Consider the following 19,994-nt stretch of genomic DNA (forward strand, 5'->3'; position numbering starts at 1 on the left):
CTTATCCTGGAGTGTGCTGTGGGAGACAGTGTCAAAGGCCTTGCTGAAGTCCAAACAGACAACATCCACAGCCCTTCCTGCATCCACCAGGTGGGTCACCTGGTCATAAAAGGAGATCAGGTTGGTCAAACATGACCTACCCCTCCTAAACCCATGCTGGCTGGGTCTGATACCCTGGCCATCCTGTAAATTCTGTGTGATGGCACTTAATATGAACTATTCCATTATCTTGCCAGGTACTGAGGTCAGACTGACTGGTCTATAATTACCAGGATCCTCTTTTGCACCCTTTTTGTGAACAGGTGTCACATTGGCCAGCTTCCAGTCATCCGGAACCTCATCAGTCAGCCAAGACTGATGGTAGATGATGGAGAGTGGCTTAGCAAGCTCATCTGCCAGTTCTCTCATCACCCTGGGATGGATCCCATCTGGTCCCATAGATTTATGGATATCCAGGCATTTCAGCGGTTCTCTGACTGCCACCTCTTGGATAATGAGGGGACCATTCTGCTCCATGACACCATCTACCAGCTCAGGAGGGCAGCTGTCTTGAAGGCAAGTCATCTCCTTACTAAAAACTGAGGCAAAGTAGTCATTAAGCACTTCTGCCTTCTCCTCATCTGCAGATATTAAGTTCCCTCCCTTGTCCAGTAAAGAACAAAGGTTGGTCTTACCCTTCCTTTTACCATTAATATATTTGTAAAAACATTTCTTATTATCCTTTACAGAAGTTGCCATTCTAAGTTCGAACTGAGCTTTGGCCTCCCTGATTTTTCTCCCACATGCTTTAGCAGCTCCCTTAAATACTTCCTGAGAGTCCTGACCCCCCTTCCAAAGCTGATACGTCCTCTTTTTATTCCTAAGTTCCTCCAAAACCTCCTTGCTCATCCAGGCTGTATGTTTACCCCGTCGACTTACCTTTCGGCACACAGGGACAGCCTGTTCCTGTGCCCTCGAAATCTCTGTTTTGAGGCATGCCCAGCTTTCCTGTACTCTTTTGTTTTTAAGAGCTACTTCCCAAGGGATGTTCTGAATAAGTCTCCTAAACAGGCCAAAGCCTGCCCTCTGGAAGTCCAATGCAAGAGTTTTACTGGTGCTCCTCCTGACTTCACCAAATATTGAGAACTCTATTATTTCATGATCACTTTGCCCCAATCGGCCTCCAACCACCACATCTCCCACCAGTCCATCTGTTTGCAAAAAGCAGATATAACATAGTCCTTCCCCTGGTGGGCTCACTCACCAGCTGCAACAAAAACTTGTCTTCCATACACTCTAAAAATTTCCTGGACTGCCTCTTTTCTGCTGTATTAAGTTCCCAGCAAATGTCTGGTAGGTTGAAGTCACCCACAAGAACAAGGGCTGATGATCTTGAAACACTACCTAGCTGCTTATAGATTAAGTTGTCCACCTCTTCCTCCTGGTTAGGTGGACGATAACAGACTCCCAGCAGGATGTCAGCCTTGTTGGCCTTACCCTTAATTCTTACCCATAGGCATTCAACTCCATCTTCCTTAGTTTCAACTCCTACAGTATCAAAAGTCTGCTTAATATAAAGGGCCACCCCTCCACCTCTTCTCCCTTTCCTGTCTCTTCTGAAGAGCTTGTAGCCACAGAGTGCAGTGCTCCAGCCATGTGACTCATCCCACCATGTTTCCGTGATGGCAGCTACATCACAGCTCTGCTGTTGCCCCATGGCCTCCAGCTCTTCCTCTTTGTTACCCATGCTGCGTGCATTGGTATATGGGCACCTCAGCTGGGCTACTGATTTCACCCCTGACTCAGCCTTGCAACCCTTGGGCCTGCTTCCAGACAGTCCAGCTGCATCCCCTTCCCCCTTCAAACCTGGTTTAAAGCCCTCTCAACAAGTTCTGTATAAGTTCTATTATATAAGCATTTATCTTTGAGAAAAGTCTGATGCTGCTACTAGAGAACTGATCGCGAAAATTATTGGTTAGCAAGCATATTAACAATTATACTACGGGTTATCCAGGCTCATGCTATTCTAACCTGTGGGAGCCACAGAGGCCCCCACAGGGAACTGTGCCTTCCCCTGGAGGAAAAGTGAGCTGTGAAGCAGTGAGGCTTCCCATAGGGAGTCTCCCTGAAACACATGCTCTTTGGTTAGGGAGAACATATGGTGGTAAAAACCCATGAGCCCTTGCCAGCAAGGAGATTCTTTAACCCCCCCAGGGTCTTCCTGTACTTCCTAGTTTTCCTGTTTCCCCCATTGGTCCATTTTAGATGCTTCCCCTGACTGGTTGTTTCTTTAACCCCATTGGCCCAAGGGGCAAATCCCAGCCCCCTAGTTCCCTATATAACCAGGGTGGTTGGGACCCTCCGGGTTCTTTGGTCGTCGGTTCCTGAGAAAAAAGAAGGCTCCGGAGAATTTCCTGCCTCTTTTTTCCTGTGCTGCCTGAAGAGAAAGCTGCCCTGGAAGAAGCAGCCCAGCTGAGCTGACCTACCAGCTTTGCCTCCACAGGCACTGAGAGCCTTTGGGCTCAGTTGCCCTGGCAACCTTCACAAAAGTGCAAATCACTTAGGTGTGCCCCTGCCTCTGGAGAAGAGGGTGTCCTGGTAAAGACGACTGACTCGCTGTGGAAAGTCGCAGCACCCTGAAGAGCCTCAGTGGCTGGCCTTCAGCAGTCAGTGGTCGCAGCACTAACCTGATGGTGAAAATATTGTAAAAGCTATGTACACTTTTAATAAATGTCTCTAGTTATACTGCGACTAGGGACTATGTTTCTTTCAAGCACTTGCGAATGGCTCCTTGAACAGGGACATACAATCTCCTAAGGCAATCCTGGACCAGCAGCGCATCCCGACTGTACCAATGGTGAGCTTCAAGCATTGCTGAAGATGACCTTTCATTGCTGGCTAATAAAAAGGTTAGTGACACATAAAATGGGCGACAGTATCTCTAAATGAGAAGCCTTCCATAAAGACTACTTATGAGTAGCAAAGGAGCAAAATCATAAAATTCAGGAAAATAAACTAATACAACTCCTTGTATGGGTGAAAACTAACTGTCCCTTGTACAGTCTAAAGGCTCCTACGACCTCGATCACTGGAAGTTAGTGGGGGATGCTTTAAAAGCACGTCAAACACATATGCCTGAGATTAACTCAAATGAATTTATGAAAAATTGCATAATCTGCATTGCAAGCTTTTCATAATTTTGAAGACATAGTACTCCCAGCTCTAAATTCTCCTGCAGACACTTCCCCCACACCCAGAGCAATGCTTTCATGTTCTAATTTGCCTTCTTTGCATGTACAGGGGACCACTGGGGAGGAAAAAGAAATCAATTCATATTCTGTGATTCATACTCTAAAATACTATCACAACAGCTGAAAATTATGGCTGCAGCACCATCTACTGAGGCAAAGGTGCCAAAACAGCCCTTTGTGACTGAATTTTTGCTGCTCCCTGAGCCAAAAGACTTTTCAAATATCTGTTGAAAAAAACAGCTTTGCTTCAAGAGGATGTTGAATTGCTCCATCCTTTGTCTGAGGTTTATCAAGGCATGACAAGGCTTAGTCTCGACATGAGCAACTTTCCTATGAAATGATTAAAGAATTAAGAAAATCTATGAAAGAGAATGATTTGCAATCTTCCTATACATTGAGGCTTAGAAAAACTATCACAGAGAGCTACATTATGCTACCTGCTGACTAGAAAGCTTTATTTAAACAGATTATACCAGCAACACAATATTGTATATGGTGGACAGAGTACAACCAGCTTTGTGAAGATCAAGCGTGGGCTAACATAAACACTAGTGCTAATGCTGCGATAAGAAGCAGAGACTGGAGACAGACAATGATAAGAAAACAGTTAAGAATGCCCCCAGAAACATACAACCAAGCAAGGGCGCAGGCTATAAGAGCTCCGAAAAGAGTGCTATATGTTAATAAAACTGAATCTGGCTTCTCTACTACAAGGCAGGGACCTCAAGAGTCTTACTTACTTTTACTGACCGTCTGCAAACTGTAACAAGGCAAACTGATTTACCAGATGCAGCAGAAATTTTACTCAAACCCTTAGCTTACAAAAATGCCAATCCTGTCTGTCACAAGGCACTTGATCTAGTTAAAGACAAACCTGATGTTTCCTTACATGACTTTTATCAAAGCTTGTGCACATGCTGGTATGGAACAATACAACACAGATTTACTAGCAACCGCTTTAGCTCAACAGCTACAGGTTGCTAGGGCAATAGTCAAATATTTTGACCGTGGAGAAGAAGGTCATGTGAAAAAGCAGTGCTCAAAGAATAAACGAGGGAACAAAAAAACTAGTAAACCATGTCCCAGATGCAAGAAAGGTTACCATTAGAGGAATGAATGACATTTAAGTATGACAAAATGGCAAACCTCTGCGCCCCAGCAGGGAAACTCAAAGATGGGCTCAGAATCCTGTGCCCCACAACAAAACAGGATCCAGCAGCAGCAAACCCACACAGCTCAAGCTCAGGAACATCGGGGGCCCGAGGCAGTGCTGGCCTGGACTTGGCAGTTTCCACCACAACCACAATAAATGACACATTGGTTCACCTTATACCTACAGGTTTCAATGGACCCCTTCCTCATATTGTTACTTGGGAAACCATCATCATCATCATCTAAAGTGGACTTATTTTACCAGGAATCATCGACTGATTCTAGGGGAGAAATAAAAATCATAGCTTGGACTCCTAATCCACCTTGTACTATTCCAGCAGGATCACAGAATGACAGAATGTCCAGGTTGGAAGAGACCTTCAAGATCACTGAGTCAACCCATGACCTAACACCTCAACTAGATCATGGCATTGAGTGCCACATCCAGTCTTTTTTTAAACATCACATCCGTGTCCAGGAATGGTGACTCCACCACCTACCCAGGCAAGCCATTCCAGTACTTTATCACATTTCCCATTAAAAACTTTTTCCTAATATCCAACCTCTATTTCCCTTGACACAGCCTGAGACTGTGTCTTCTCCTGTCAGTTGCTGCCTGAAGAAAGAGACCAACCCCCAGCTGTCTACAACCACCCTTCAGGGAGTTGCAGAGAGTGATTAAGGTCATCTCTGAGTCTCCTTTTCTCCCCAGCTCCCTCAGTTGCTCCTCACAGGGTTTGTGTTCCAAGCCCACCAGCCTTGTTGCTTCCTCTTGATGCGCTCAAGCATCTCAACGTCGTTCCTAAACTGAGGGGCCCAGAACTGGACACAATACTCAAGGTTTGGCCTCACCAGGCTGAGTACAGGGGAAGAATGACCTCCCTGCTCCTGCTGGCCACACCATTCCTGATCCAGGCCAGGATGCCATTGGCCCTCTTGGCCACCTGGGCACACTGCTGGCTCATGTTCAGCTGCTGTCACCAGTGCCCCCAGGTCCCTTTCCTCCTGGGCACTGTCCAGCCACACCATCCCCAGCCTGTAACGCTGCAGGGGGTTATTGTGGCCAAAGTGCAGGACTCGGCACTTGGACTTAGTAAACTTCATCTTATTAGACTCTGCCCATCCATCCAACTGGTGCAGATCTCTCTGCAGGGCCATCCTACCTTCCAACAGATCGACACATGCCCCCAGCTTAGTGTCATCTGCAAATTTACTAATCAAAGATTCAATACCCTCATCCATGTCATCAATAAAGATATTGAACAGAACTGGCCCCAGCACAGACCCCTGAGGGACACCACTGGTGCCTGGCTGCCAGCTGGATGCAGCACCATTCACCACCACTCTCTGGGCCCGGCCATCCAGGCAGCTCCTGACCTAGGGAAGAGTGCTCCTGTCCAAGCCACAGGCTGACAGCTCATCCTGGAGTGTGCTGTGGGAGACAGTGTCAAAGGCCTTGCTGAAGTCCAAACAGACAACATCCACAGCCTTCCCTGCATCCACCAGGTGGGTCACCTGGTCATAAAAGGAGATCAGGCTGGTCAAACATGACCTACCCCTCCTAAACCCATGCTGGCTGGGTCTGATACCCTGGCCATCCTGTAAGTTCTGTGTGATGGCACTTAATATAAACTGTTCCATTATCTTGCCAGGTACTGAGGTCAGGCTGACTGGTCTATAATTACTAGGATCCTCCTTCCCACCCTTTTTGTGAACAGGTGTCACATTGGCCAGCTTCCAGTCATCCGGAACCTCATCAGTCAGCCAAGACTGATGGTAGATGATGAGAGTGGCTTAGCAAGCTCATCTGCCAGTTCTCTCATCACCCTGGGATGGATCCCATCTGGGCCCATAGATTTACGAATATCCAAATATCTCAGCAGTTCTCTGACTGCCTCCTCTTGGATAATGGGGAGATCATTCTGTTCCCTGATACCATCTACCAACCGAAGAGAACAGCTGTCTTGAAGGCAAGCCATCTTCCCACTAAAACCTGCGACTAAGAAGGCGTTAAGCACTTCTGCCTTCTCCTCATCTGCCGTTACTAAGTTCCCTCCCTCATCCAATAAAGAACAAAGGTTGGTCTTACCCTTCCTTTTACCATTAATGTATTTGTAGAAACATTTCTTATTATCCTTTACAGAAGCTGCCATTTTTAGTTCAAACTGTGCTTTGACCTCCCTAATTTTTTCCCTAAATGCTTTCGCAGCCCTCTTAAATATGTCCTGAGAGACTTGATCCTCCTCCCAAAGATGATACATCCTCTTTTTATTCCTATGTTCCTCCAAAACCTCGTTGCCCATCCAGGCTGGATGTTTACCTCATTGACTCATCTTTTGGCACACACAGACAGTCTGCTCCTGGTGCCCTCAAGATCTCTGTTTCTAAGCACACCCAGCTTTCCTGAACTACTTTGTTTTTAAGGGCTGCTTCCCAAGGAACTCTCTGAATAAGTCTCCTAAATAGGCCAAAGTCTGCCCTCCAGAAGTCCAGTGTAAGAGTCTCACTGGAGTTCCTCCTGATTTCACTGAATATGGAGAACCCTAAATTTCATGATCGCTCTGCCCCAATCGGCCTCCAACCACCACATCTCCCACCAGCCCATCTCTATTTGCAAATCTAATATAGTCCCTCCCCTGGTGGGTTCACCCACCAGCTGCGACAAAAAGATGTCCTCCACGCACTCTAAAAATTTCCAGGACTGCCTCTTTTCCACTGTATTATGTTCCCGGTAGATGTCTGGCAGGTTGAAGTAACCTACAAGAACAAGGGCTGATGATCCTGAAACATTCTCTAGCTGCTTATAGATTAAGTTGTCCACTTCTTCTTCCTGGTTGGGTGGACAATAACAGACTGATGCATTGCTCAAGTGATATCACTCCCTACACTACCGAACATTAAATTGATACCATCTGTCAATGCTGACAAAGGCACTGGAGGTTTTGGGTGCACAAACACTCCACATTTACTGGTGTAAACTTATTTCAGTGCAGCAATCTTTTCTAACCTGTGTTGTAGATGGCAAGTCTTTCACAGGATCAGCAGATACTGGAGACAACAAAACCATCATCAGTGAACGTGAATGGCCACCTACCTGGCCCCTGACAATGCCATCAGTGATCATCACAGGCATGGGAAGTCAGCCGATGCCACAGCAGTCAGCTAAGGAACTCATGGTGTATGGGCCAGAGGGGAAATAAGCATAGCTCAAACTGTATGTACTTTCTACTAAATGCACACTGTGGGAAAGAGATCTGTTATCAGAGTGGGGACTGATTCTGACAACAAATTTGTAAAAAGGGCCACTGGTGTGCAGCTGAGACTTAAACTCACACAGAACATCAATACCCCTCAGTGGGTGTATCAGTGGCCCCTCAGAGGGGAATGGCTGCAACAAGCACAAAAATTGGTCAAAGAACAACTGGATCTGGGAAACACAGTTCCTTCTACAAGCCTGTGTAACCCCCCAATATTTTTGAACCCAAAAAGACTGGCAAATGGAGACTTACAAGATCTGAGAGTTATCAGCGCACTAACAGCCCTGATGGGCACTCAGCAACCCAGTATTCCTAAACCAGCAATGATCCCTGAAACATGGGAATTGTTAATCACTGACTTAAAAGATTGTTTTTTCACAACTGCATTACACCCTGATGCTGCACCTTGTTTTGTTTTTTCATTACCATCCTTGAACAAAAGTGAACCTATGCAAAGGTTTCACTGGACTTGTTACCACAAGAAATGAGAAACGCTCCTACAATATGTCTGTTTGTGGTAGCAAGTGCTTTAAAACTGGTGTGACAGCACTTTTCAAAGGTTTTGTTGTATCAATATATGGATAATATGCTGCTAGCAGCAGACAACCCTGTAGTATTGCCAAATTGTTCTGTTTTTTTGGTTTTTTCTCTTGATAAATTTGGTCTTTGTATTGCAGCTGACAAGGTTCAAACTGTTCCACCATGGAAATACTTAAGGTTTCTATTATTTGAACAGCAAATTGTTCCTCAGCCCATCGTGCTGCAGACCTCTATTAAAACACTAAATGATTTGCAAGAATTATTAGGGACTATTAATTGGCTCAGACCTACCCTTGGTATCTCCACTGAGGAATTGTCACGCTTGTTTAAGGGAGATTTACTATCTCCTCTCCTCACAAGCTGGATGCAGAAGCCCCTGAAGCATTTTAACTTGTAACAAAAAAAATCCAGACCTCTTCTGTATCCAGACAAAAAGCAGAGTTACCACAGATCCTTTTTCTTACCCTGGCTCAATTCTAACTATATGCACTAATAGCACAGTGGTGTATAAACAATTGTGAATAATAGAATGGGTATTTTTACCTCACACATTTTCAAAAACAGTAACTACATTGCTTAACATGATTGCTAGACTTGTTTCCACAGCATGAAAATGATGCCAGACCCTAAGTGGGCAAGATCCTTCTCAAACCCACATTCCTTTGCCTGAAAACGCTTTTCAGGATATGTTCCAAGAATCATTATCTTTACATGCTGCCCTAACAGACTTTTTGGGAAACACTGTTAATTCTGTGCTGAAAAATAAACTTTTGCAATCTTTAAAAGATCTTTCTTTACAGCCATGTTTTCTAACATCATCACAGCCCCTGTCTGGAGCAAAGACAGTTTTCATCCATGGTTCTGGGAAAACTCAGAAAGCATTTGTTTGGAACAACTCCACAGGGGATTGTGAAAACTGTGATTTTTCAGGCAAGGTCAACACAACTAGTAGGGTTAGCAGCCACTGTAAAAGCTTTTCAGTTGTTTCAAAATGAATCTTTCAACTTAATATCAGATTCCTTGTATGCAGTAGGTATTTTAAACCATATTGAACAGTACTTTTTAAAGCAAGTACTCAACAAAGATTTGGTTATGCTGTTATCTACTTTGTATGGTTTTGTTTGATGCAGATCTCACTGGTTTTATGTTATGCATCTGAGGTCTCACTCATCATTGCCTGGGCTTCTGGTGGAAGGCAGCGCAGCTGCTGACACTCTGAAGATGACAGCAACAGTCCCCAATCAAATTACACAAAGTTGTCACATGACTTTTAGCACCAGAATGCAAAAGCTTTGACTAAACCATCTGATCTTACCCTTTCTCAAGCCAGACAAATTGTTCATTCTTGCCCTGATTGTGCTCATTTAACACCCTTACGCACCACAGTAGGGACAAATCCAAGAGGTTTAGGTGTCAATGAAGTCTGGCAAATGGATGCTACATGTGTTTCCCCTTTGGCACCCTAATACATGTGCATGTATCACATGACACATATCCCAAATTTTTTGTTGCCTCCACTCATAAAGGGGGAAAGACAAGAGACATCGTTAAACACATGTTGTGAGCTATTGCTACCTTAGAAGTCCTGAAAGTAGTGAAAACTGATAATGGTACAGCATATGTTTCACAACCAATGAAAACCCTTCTTCATTGTCGGGGTGTAATCACTTAACTGGTATACCTCATTCCTCAACAGGTGAAGCTCTTGTGGAATCAACACATGCCCTTCTAAAGCATATGCTTCATAAACAAAAGAGGGGGGATCCCCTTATACCTCAGGAAAAATTGGACAAAACAACATTTGTTTTAAGTTTTTTAAGTATTTCCAGATTTGATAACAAAACAGCAAGTGAAAAAAAGGTTTTCTCATGATGCTTTAACAGATTCTCAATGACTTATTTATTATAAAGTTTTGCAGAGTGGACAGTGGCTAGCCGCTGTGCACTTGCTAACGTGGGGGTGTGGTTATGGCCATGTTTCTCTATCCACAGGAGCTCATTGGTTACCTGTGAAGAACGTCAAACCCGCCACAGAAGGGATGAAAACTTGAAGGCAACACAATTTTACTTTGGTAATCAACTATTATGGGTTTAGGTACAACATATGTAATCCTTTTTATCATCCTCAGCATTTTCTCAATGAATGTAAACAAAACATGGGTCCCACAACCAGAGCCAAGGTTTGGCTCACATTAGCTAAAGCATTAACCAATCTACCCTTTGTATATCCATGACCAGTCCCAGTGACAAATTTTAGACATATCTGGTTGGCATTCCTTTGACAAAGGATGAATGGAAAGAGTGATACAATTAATCAGTTACATGTGATTGCACAACTCCAGGTTAAAAGTAGATCGTGATGTTTGGGATCACAGCAGTCCAATGCTGGTCAGTCTTTGGAATGGTACCTGGGCAATACTGATGGAGGCATTAGAAAAACAAGTAACTTCCCTGCTCTCTCACTGCAGCCTCAAGGGCTAGACGTGCTTGGCTCTATAAAAGTTCTTGTGTGTTTTTACCTTAATTATGCTAATGATCCAAAACCAGATGACGCAGGGGTTGACATAACTGGCACTAGCATTTATCATAATGCTTCTGCCTCATGCAATTTTACTACTCCCTCACAAATCACAACAGAGACCAGTGCAATAAGCCTGCCTGATAACATCTTTTCAGTATGTGGCAACAGAGCATGGAAAGGCATTCCATGTGGGAGGTCCATGTCCTTTTGGTCGTTTGACCGTGTTTCATCTCAGTCTCAAAACTCCAACCAAATGGACACTACAACATAGGTGAAATAAATGTGATGCTAAATCATTTGACCCTGACTGTAACTCTGTGGCTGAATTCTGGAATAGAGTGAAGAGATTTTTTTAGTTCCTTTAGTTAGTTGCCTCTATTGATACTGTACATGCCTTGAACAAAATTAATAAACTAGGTGTTGGCTTGCAAAAGTAATGCTACTAGTAATGCTTGAACAGGATTGTTAACAGATGTTGACTCAGTACATCTTGCAACACTGCAAAAGATTGTAGCAATAGACTTTTTACTATTAGCCCAAGGTCATGGATGTGAAGACTTCAAGGGAATGTGCTGTATGAACCAGAGTGACCACTCTGAATCCATTCACAAAAGCATGCAGGAATGGAAGGAGCTGTCTGGAGAACTGCAGCAAAACCAGGGATGGGATCCATTCGGCCTATTCTCCTGGCTGAGAAGATTTATTTTTGGACCTTGGGTCAAATATGTAGTTGGCTTCACTGCAGTAGAACTCATACCACTTTTAGTAATTATTTTTACCATGTGTATTTTCTTGTATTCAATGTCTTATCCATCAGAATGTAAAGCAGGTAATGCTTACGCAGATACACTGTACTAGCTATGCGATACTTAGTAAAAAAGAAAGGCGGAGAGATAGGGAAAGAAAACAAAGGGGACTTATAATTGAGACAACAAAGACCATTTAGTTAGAAAGAAAAGATTATTTAGCCAAGACAGCAGACAAAGTTTTAAAAAATGTAACAGTTAAAAGGTACACAGTAGTTTGCAGAAAGAACTATTATACAAGCATTTAAGAGAAAAGTCTGATGTTGCTATTAGGAAATTGATCATGAAGATCATTGGTTAGTAAGCTTATTAACAATTATACTATTAGCTTTCCAGGCTCACACTATTCTAACCTAATGATGAAAATATTCTAGAAGTTATGTACACTTTTAATAAACGTCTCTGGTTATACTGTGACTGGGAACCCTGTTTCTTTCATATGCTTGCAACCTCAGGCATATTTAATAACTTAAAGCTTCCTAGGCCTATTAGGAAAAGCAGAAGTAGAAAACTTGTTCAACAACATGTCTCGACCTGTTCTAGAAAGATTTTAAATTATAATTTGAAATATAGTCATCTACATGTTTTAACACGTGCTATTTTGCACAGAATACTTTAACCTTCACAAAATACAGTAGACTGCATGTAGATTACTACCAAAATAAAGCAAAAGAAATTTTAGAACCACAGAAACAATGTACCCTTCTCAAAGCCACTTCCAATATAATAAAATGCCAAAGCAGAGATGTAGAATGATCTCAATGGTTCCCAAAATTAATTTCAGTATCAGTTTATAAGTATCAATCATTTATAGGCTGCACTAAAACCAGACAATACTGACGGTACAGTAAATGTAATTTCAGAAATTACTTACCGATTGTAATTCCGGAAAAACCTCGTCCATGGCTAAGTATTCCATGAACGTGGCAAATCCTTCATTCAGCCAGAGATCATTCCACCATTCCATAGTTACTAAATTGCCAAACCACTGCGAAAGACCAAAACCATCATTATTTGCTAAAATTTAAATTCAAATGAGAATTACTCCATCTATTCTCTGCTCTACCTTGTGGTAAAATGAAGGTTAATCAAAACCACAGTAAAGGCTCTGCAGCAACAACTCCTTAAGCATGGCATAAGAGTTGCACTCTGCCTATTGTGCTGTAGAAAATGCACCTGCAAATCTTCTGAATAGATACAATGCACAACCCAGTCACAGTGAAGGGAGGACAGAACTGCACTTAAAAAACAAAGAAAATAAAACTAAAACAATAACCTTCCCAGACTAGTACCTGATGGGCAAGTTCATGTGCTATCACTGCAGTTACTAGCTTTTTATCCCTTGCTGAAGAAGTATTATTGTCAAATAAGAGCGTTGTTTCTCGGAAGGTGATCAAGCCCCAGTTTTCCATTGCACCAGACTGAAAATCAGGAATTGCCACCAGGTCTGGAAAAGATTTGAAAGAAGATTTTGAAAATTGCTATTTAAAGCAATGAAAATTCCCATGCATTTTCCAGCTTTTTTTTTTTAAGTCCTAAAGAACTTACCTAATTTTTCAAGAGGATATTTCATTAAAAAGTATTTTTGGTAAAATTCCAGAAACTTCACTGCTGTGTCTAGGGCATACCCAACTTGGTTTAGATGCTGTGGTGTGGCATAGACAGATACCTAGTCCAAACAGAGAAGGGAAAATATTTTGAAACTTATATCTACACAAGATTTAGATGAAGGAAGAGCTGGCAGGAGTTCCTGAAACAGGTAAGACACATTTTTGCAAGTACATACACAAATTATGTACAGTAGTTATGAAGCTGCACAGAAAAAGCTTATTTTTCTTACTAGAGCTTATTAACTAGTCAAAATACAGGGACACTGTCCTGTGTGTATGCAAGAACAATTCAAGAACGACAGCTTTAAGAAACTTGCTCAAAAAAGGTCTACATGACACAAATTTTAAAATCCCTCAGGAGTTACTAAGTGACCCTCCCTGTCTACCTCAACTGATTTTTAGGCTATGATATCACTTATAGTATGATAGCAGTAGTATAATCTGCAAGAAAGTCTCTCAAAGATAGTAACTGGCATTAAGCTCATCCCTATCTAAGGTATGGCCACATACCTTAGACATGATGCAAGAAGCATTTACAAAAACTGAGAGGTTACAATCTCCCCCTACTCATGTTGAATTGTCTGTACTAAGAAAACATCTTTCATTAGGTTACAGGTAGATTCACATTTAGGACACCGTTTCCTACAAAAACAAAGAAATACATGGAGAACCATATTCCAGTTCCGTAAAGAAGGAGTCCTTCTTTCTGTGCTATAAAGTAGTTCAACAAAAAACATTTCAAGCAGATGAAGGTCACCTTTTAATTTTTTGAGTTTGAATGAAGTACATATAAATAAGAATCTAGTCTACCGATCCTGGAGTACAAAAGCATTATTCATGGCAAGCTCGAAACAAAACTCACTGTCCCTTTGTAGTCACCAAAAACTGATGCCTTGGGAAGGCTCATCTGAAACAGAGACTCGACAGAGCTAGAGAATAAAGTAGATAATTATTGAAAGGTCTTAAGGTACACCTTGGGCAGGACAAGAGCCTGGCCAGGGCTACATCAAGGGTGGACTAAAAATGGTCACAAAAAACACTTTTATAAGTTTTGGTCCATTTGCATATTGAGGCCCAATTGTCCAACCACAGCCTCAGGTCATGAAGTCTCATCCTTCTTGTTTCTCTCTTCGGTCCACCACTGTTTATGCTTTTGGGCCTGAAAGCTGTACTCATTGTCCTTGGTCTTCAGCAGAAAAAGGATTTGTTTTGTCTACCTACTCTGCGAAGAGAACTGACTAGGACCTAATATGAGGCTCAGAACTACACCCCTAGGCAGCACAGAATCTGAAATACAGGAAAGGTAAAACTTAAGGCATCACCAGGATCATCTGGAGTTGAGAAAAATCTCATTGCATTTTGAGCAATGAAGCAACTTTACTTCAACTCTACACTGTATCTTAAAGCTTTCATGACAATTAACCTCTTCTCTGTGAAGATTAAATTCTTTGGATTTCCCAGCCACAAACTGCCTAAGTCTGTATTTCCTGGGAAATGTCAATATATGCTTCCTTTTTACAGACTTCCTTGACTTGCTAGACACTGATGAGACTACTTTAGACTTACTAAAACTCTGGCATTACTTGGTATTCTTATGCTTTCTCCGTTCAAGGTAGCAAGTATTCTTAATAAGATTAAATCACTAATAAATTAGAGAAAGAAGAAATTAAAAATAACCAAGATAAGTAAGAAGTATTCTTAAGTTAAAAAGTTAACTGCCTCAAGAACTGACTGTGTGGTTTTACCAGAGTACAGTTCAAACACAGACCTGAGTAAAAGCCACAAGGTGGGAAAAAGAAGTGTAACATTCTGCTCTTTTCAGCTTTCACTAGAAATACTTGTCTAGATCAGAATTAAAGTCTGTCTAGTATCTTTACTTGTGTTTGTTACTGGATTAAAGAGCAGGCTTCTCCTTCTACAATGCTACCAGCACTATTCCCTCTGGCTTTTTCTAGGTACATAGGCACTTCTGACATTTCACCACAAAGGGGCAGTTTCTGCTAGAGTCACGAAAGTTGTAGCTTAAGTGAAACCTCTGCACTTTCTAAAATAAGATAAAGGAGCATCTACTAATATTACCACGTTTATTCATTAGTTGCTCTAACTGCACACATTGTAGTAATAGGCCATACCCTTGCAAAGGACAAAGCTCAAGCAGAACCCACTGTCTGATGTTTGGAACCTTTGGAAAAACAGAATTAAATAACTGTATTTAAGTGACTAAACGCAGACCTTAAGTCAGCCTAAATCTGCTTTACTTTAGGGCATGACATTTTAGATATGCTAACTTGGCAGGTACAGATAATCTTTGTCGCACAGCTTGAAACCACGTGTAGGTGTTCCTGAAAACCTGTCACATTTCTTTACATCCTCAGAACAACTCCTGGTTTGCATGACATTACTAGTCACAGATGAAGCAGTGAAAAGAAGAGTTTAAACCCTCCAGCTCTGAAAGCTCTTAGGACTTCTATATTTTGTAAATTTCCACTTTTAACAAGACCTGATTCAGAGTCCCTTGCTGTAAAAGTATATTCTATATTCTATAGAAGTCTGGTATCACCTCAGTCACTTTATAGCATACGGCTTTTGGCCCCTGCTTTAGATGGGTATAATGAAACCAAGAAGATAAATACATTTAAAAGAGACAGAGTTTACTTGCTGGTTTGGGCATCTTTTTGTTTTGTTTAGTAGCCTGGTCAGCTTGGGAAGAGTGAAGCAGAACTTAACAGGAAACACACACATACCAGAGTCCCATTACTTTCCCTGCTGACATTCTTCAAGTCTGCAACAACAAAAGCTACTAGATAGGTGCTCATCTTCAAACTCACAAAAAATTCATCCTGAACAATTCCATTTGTCACGGGTGTAGTGGCTTTCTGCAGGGGAAATGAAGAATTATTAATGCAAACAAAAGAACACCAGGACATCAAATAAATCAGTGTTACATAATTATTTCATGCTATGAACAGTTTATAAGCAAGCTTACATAATATCTTGATGTTTTTGTTATATTTCAGTGGGACTGATTATACAGCAATGTAACAAACTTAAAACTACATGAAACATTTACGCCTATATACACAAAAATTTGTCAAGTTTTATTATGTAGTATCACCAAACAGCTCCTCTGTTGGAGAAACTAATCTAATCTGGTTTGCATTTACAGTCCCAGCACAATCCAAAGTGAACACAGATCAGCGTTAATTCAAGGGAGCATTAGGCTAGACAAGAGACACAGCTCAGCACAGCCTACTAAAAATACTGATGTTACATGAGTTAAACATTTGTCTCTTTACGTTAAGTCTCAGCAATACTAAGTAACCAGAGAAACTTGCTATTTCAAAACCGAACAAAATATTCCTCAGATGCACTTTTACTAATCAAAAGAGAACACATTTTAAAAACTGAGGAAAATCAAAGATCTCAGTTACTTCAATACAAAAACATGCCCAGCTTAAACATACACTGACAAAAGTAACTGTCTGCCCAGTTTTCTGAGCACACAGTAAGATACGATGTAAGACACTGTACCTCAACTTCCTTTTTGTGCAGTTTTCCGTAATACTAGTCCTAGAAAAGCATGCTATAATCATTAAAGTACTTTTCTATGTACTCCTTCACAAACAAAAAATACAAAAAGAATAAAGCAAAATGTTTAAAAACACTATAGTGCAGAATACTAAAGGTCTGGAGAGAGAGATGGCAGTCCATAAATTCTGAACTTCATATATGATTTCTTTTTCAGAACCCACAGATGTTTAAAAACCAACAACCATTACCTTCGTTTTAGACAAGATCATTTGAAACCAATGTTTTGATGTTTAACTGTCACTGAAAATTTAACTGTCAGCCTTAAAGAAAAAAAAGGATTTTTAAACCTGAAGCTATAACCACTATAGTAATTTAATCTGACCATTATATATAAGCAGAATGCCATCTTTGAATTCCTCCAGTGAAATCATAAATTTATGCCTTTATTACAGCTCTTGCTTCATAAGGAGGTGACAGTCTGTTTAAGAAAATCTGCTGCAGCTGCAGATAAACTGGTTCAAAAAATTACTTATCCTCATTGAAAAAACCAAAACAAAAACAAAAACACAACACAAAAAAGCCTGCAAAACCCATAACAAACAAAACCACAAAAGGCAGCTCCACAGGTCCAAAATACGCAGTTTATTTCTAGCCTTAATCCATGCCAGACACTACATATTGCCAGTTAGTGATGCACACACTAGCTGACAAGACCTACTTCTGAGATCTCTTGCTCATATAGGTAATAGATGATTATTTCAGCAATGTCTGCTGCACACATCACAAAATATTCTGAGCTGGAAAGAATCTACAAGGACCATGGAATCCAAATCCAAGTGAATGGCCCATACACGGTCCTAAGCCACAACCTTGGCATTATTAGCACCCTGCTCAGACCAACAGAGCTAACTGGGTGTATTCAGCAGTGCTAAACCATCATTTCCTTTCTGCACATGAAGAACTTGGGGGGCTGTTGAAAGATGCCTTAGCCACTTGCCCAGCTCTTAGCAGGGGAGAGTGAGTTTCTTGTTTACACAGAAGAGGAGAGTTGTCCACCAGAGTCCATTTCTTCTTGTAATTGCTAAGAATTACTACAAATCCAAATAAATGTTCATACACATTGAAAAGATGCTATTTGAAAGTTGCAATTATTAGCTTGGTTTTCAAAAACAAGGCACCTGCATCAGCACCTAAGCTTTAGACAGGTTCTGGAACCCAAGCTGCACAGAGTACATAAACGTACCAGCAACACCAAAGGTGTAATTTTCTCATTACTGGTTAGACCATTGTCAGGATTGATTTTCTGCTGGGTGATAAATGGTGGTAATGTTTTGATGAGGGAATACCTAGTTCCGACACAGACTAGGTAATCTTAGTCTTTCTCATCTGTCTAAATGAATTAGGCTTCCACAAAAGTTCGTCCAAAGGCGTAGTGGCATAAAACACCACCATAAAATTCAGATACTTAAAGCTCTTACAAGATTTTGTCCGAAAAATTCTAGCTGAAAGAACATCAGATCCCTCCTTCACATTCCGGAGCAGACTCTGTATACATGCCACGCCTCCCCTCATTTAGCCACAGAAGCATATTTCTCAAGACCAGCCTTATTTTTCACGCAGACTGGTGCTAGCTATGTAAAATACTGCTGAAGATACTTCAGTACTCTGCACAAGTGCAGCAGCAGCAAACACAGAAAACTCAAAAGCAAACCTTAAGGGCTGTTGAGGCCACTGACACCAGCAACACAAACTTTGCAAAATAATGGTTCATTTAATTTCAACAGGAATCCTTATGTTATTCAACTGTCTGTCAGTAATATGCTACACTGTGCAATGCACTGAGCTTTTTTTTTCCCTACAAAGTTCAAGTCTTTGAGAACAAAACAGTTGATAAAGTCATATAATTTATAGCCTACTCATTCAGGTCAATCCCCTAGACATTACTTACTGCAATAAAAACACAGTCAAAAACACTGAAGCAGATTACCTAGGCAGCAGCTCTACTAAAATTGCCCTACAAAAAGGTACCTTTGGCATATTTGACAGAGCAGAAAGTTTCTCATCCCTTTTGATCTTGATTAAAAAAGTAGCTTTAAGTGCTGGTTCATCAAAGCATGGAAAAGCAGACCTTGCTGCCAGAGGTTCAAACTGAGTTGCTGCAAACCACCTAATGGGAAGAGCAGAGAAAAGCAAAATAAGAATTATTAAAAGCACAAATGTCTGTTTAGGATAGAACAGTCCCTCCCAAACATTCTAAGACTATGTTACGGGAATAGCCTTTTGAACAACAGATGACAAGGCTGGGCCAGTCAGAATGAATGTCTCATTCACAATTTTTTCTTTAAAACCCAGTAATGTACTTATTAGAGGAGTAATATTCTTAGCTATTTTTTTGCTTTCTGAACAAAGAAGAATGGACCTGGAATAACACACTTACAAAACTATCACCAAAATATAAGCCAGCCACTTTACAGAGGGAACAAAAAGCAGATTGAAAAATCGTATTGGTGAGCATGCCTACTAAGTAAGAGTTTGGAAACCTCTGCAGGAGATGGGACTGCAAGGAAGCTTCTTCATCTAATTGCCAAGCTATTTCCTGCAGATGTTAACACAGTTTATCTAACTGTATGCCTGCCTCCTATACTGGCTAGTAGATGGATTCTGTCCAAGTTCATGTACTGCTTTGTCTCTAATCCAACAGTTATTCATAATCACAAGAAGACTGCTCAGGAGTCTAAGTTCCTTCTCCACCATTTTTATACTAACTAGCCACAGAAATTATGCCTTTTGATTAGCGAGTATCTCTGACTTCTGCACCTGCAAGACAATACAGAGTTCAACAAGTCTATTAATTGAAATATTTACTGGTGCTAAAAGGAGAAGATGGTACACACTGTGCTTTTTTTACCCCTGCTTTTTTTTTTTTAACCTACTGCCAAGCTACCCACAAGTGTTTGGGTTTATTTGTTCTGCACCATGATTCAAACTTTTTCAGATATACAGCTTCTCTGAGAAGGTATAGTGCTGACAAGTCACAAGATAAAACTACATGCGTGCCTTCAACTTCTTAAGTTTCTTCTCCCTGATAAATTAATCCAGTTTCACCCCAAGATTGTGTGTAAGAGAAACAAAGAATAAAGAACCATTCTGCATAAAAATAGAAATAAACCCCTCCCCCCCCCCTTTTTTTTTTTCCTTTTGACAACAAGTTAAGTGAGTTATTTTGCCATTTGGTAATTTTTACATTTTTGTGATGACAGAAAAAAATAATCAAAAGAAAGTAAAACTAAACCAAAGAAAATATATTTTCTTTCAAAATCAGCTTGATAGTTTGAGTTTTATACAGAA

General features: G+C 41.1%; 1 protein-coding gene across 8 annotated transcripts in view; it reads right to left on the bottom strand.

The window, feature by feature from the left end:
- The window catches only part of LNPEP (leucyl and cystinyl aminopeptidase), a 62,938-nt gene that overhangs the window by 17,127 nt on the left and 25,817 nt on the right, over positions 1 to 19,994 (bottom strand). For all 8 annotated transcript variants that reach the window (XM_040090150.2, XM_040090156.2, XM_040090155.2 and 5 more), the window contains 5 exons: positions 18,675 to 18,813; positions 15,860 to 15,991; positions 13,054 to 13,174; positions 12,798 to 12,952; positions 12,380 to 12,493 (listed from right to left, as the gene is read on the bottom strand). In XM_040090150.2, coding sequence (XP_039946084.1) covers positions 12,380 to 12,493; positions 12,798 to 12,952; positions 13,054 to 13,174; positions 15,860 to 15,991; positions 18,675 to 18,813 — 661 coding nt within the window. The remainder of the gene's footprint in view (positions 1 to 12,379; positions 12,494 to 12,797; positions 12,953 to 13,053; positions 13,175 to 15,859; positions 15,992 to 18,674; positions 18,814 to 19,994) is intronic.

Source organism: Hirundo rustica, chromosome Z (genome assembly GCF_015227805.2).
Source record: "Hirundo rustica isolate bHirRus1 chromosome Z, bHirRus1.pri.v3, whole genome shotgun sequence".
NCBI classification, from domain to species: domain Eukaryota; kingdom Metazoa; phylum Chordata; class Aves; order Passeriformes; family Hirundinidae; genus Hirundo; species Hirundo rustica.